This window comes from Aspergillus welwitschiae, assembly GCF_003344945.1.
Source record: "Aspergillus welwitschiae strain CBS 139.54b unplaced genomic scaffold BDQ94scaffold_188, whole genome shotgun sequence".
In the NCBI taxonomy this organism is placed as follows: Eukaryota; Fungi; Ascomycota; class Eurotiomycetes; order Eurotiales; family Aspergillaceae; genus Aspergillus; species Aspergillus welwitschiae.
In genome coordinates this window covers 4,914-6,192 of record NW_020798882.1, presented here as the reverse complement: position 1 = coordinate 6,192, position 1,279 = coordinate 4,914, and the positions used below count along the sequence as shown (strand labels likewise).

At 52.5% G+C, this 1,279-nt stretch overlaps 1 protein-coding gene across 1 annotated transcript; it reads right to left on the bottom strand.

Moving 5' to 3' along the window:
* Positions 1-787: 787 nt before the first annotated feature.
* On the bottom strand, positions 788-1,177 carry BDQ94DRAFT_176558 (ankyrin repeat domain-containing protein; the record flags this gene model as incomplete). Its single annotated transcript, XM_026772722.1, has 1 exon — positions 788-1,177. The coding sequence occupies one exon, from the start codon at positions 1,175-1,177 to the stop codon at positions 788-790; it is 390 nt and encodes a 129-aa protein (XP_026619228.1).
* Between the last annotated feature and the right edge of the window lie 102 nt (positions 1,178-1,279).

The window sequence follows — 1,279 nt, the reverse complement described above, 5'->3', positions numbered from 1 at the left end:
AACACGTACTACCGCTCGTGCTACTTTTTCCTGAAGGATCTGCAGGATCTGATTCCGCACATACTCCACAGGCTGAACAACCTACACAGGGGACAGTGTGTACCAGGTCAGGGCGTGGACACAGCCATAGCAATTGCGACTGACCTGCGTGCCGCTGTCGACTCGCTCAAGATGAGAAAGTACAAGAGTACCTTAAGGTGGAAGGTGTTTCTCTAGGTAGCAGGCCATTTCTAGAGTCATTCCGCTTGCAGAGCCACGTATTGACGACACACTTGTTCGCAATACAGTAGGTTGTTCCTGAGTCTGCGACTCTGTCGGCGGTGCTTTCTCTGGTTACGCTTCTGTCAGGGGTCGACCAATGACATTCAATGCACATGGACGAAGCCAAGCGAGGAAACAGTGGCTTGCACTCCAAAATAAATCTGCTCGATACTTTGGGAAATTGTGAAGGACATAAAAAGCAAAGAAACCTATTATATAGTAAAACTGCACAGTACCCTTGCAATGTATGGATAAGAACATATACCGCGCGCTCTCAGATTTAAAACTCATATGCTCATTTCGGTAGACACATCAGAAAACAAGAGCTATCTAGCGCCGCTGACGGTTCGTTGGTGAAGGGAGACAAGATTAGGTAGCAACAATCCAAATATAATCGCACAGTGGACCGAGTGACCGCACGACCGACAGTCCCAGGACGAGCAATGAGCCGAGCATTAGCTTCGACAAAGACCCCCCGCTGGTACGATTCCACAGAAGGAAGGCTTCTGGCAAGGCCCTAAAGGCTCTAACTTCTAGTCCTCAAATGGTGGGGGGCACTTCCCGTCCAGTTACTGTATCGCGTAGAGCAATGAGTCCGAATCAGCCGAGCAACGTCAAAACGATAATGGCTACTCGCAGCATGCATAGCATCTACCCCGTCGTTATCCATCACGTCGATTAGAACCCGGTCGTCCTCCAGCAGCCGCTGCACGATTCGCGCCTGACCCGCCCGGGCTGCCCACCATAACGCAGTGCGTCCCCACCTGTCGGTGCCATTCCGGTCAGTCTGCCAGGTTTCTAACAGCCGCGCAACCACGTCTGTATATCCTTGGTGGGCAGCCAGGGAGAGAGCGGAATCCCCTAGGTAGGTCCGGACATTGACATCCGGCCGTGGGACGCATTTCAGCAACCGCATGGCTACATCGGAATGACCGCGCGTAATTGCGGCCAGGAGCGGAGACGAATAAGGCCCCCATCCCTGATTGACATCAATATCTCCACACTGCAGCAGGCGCTC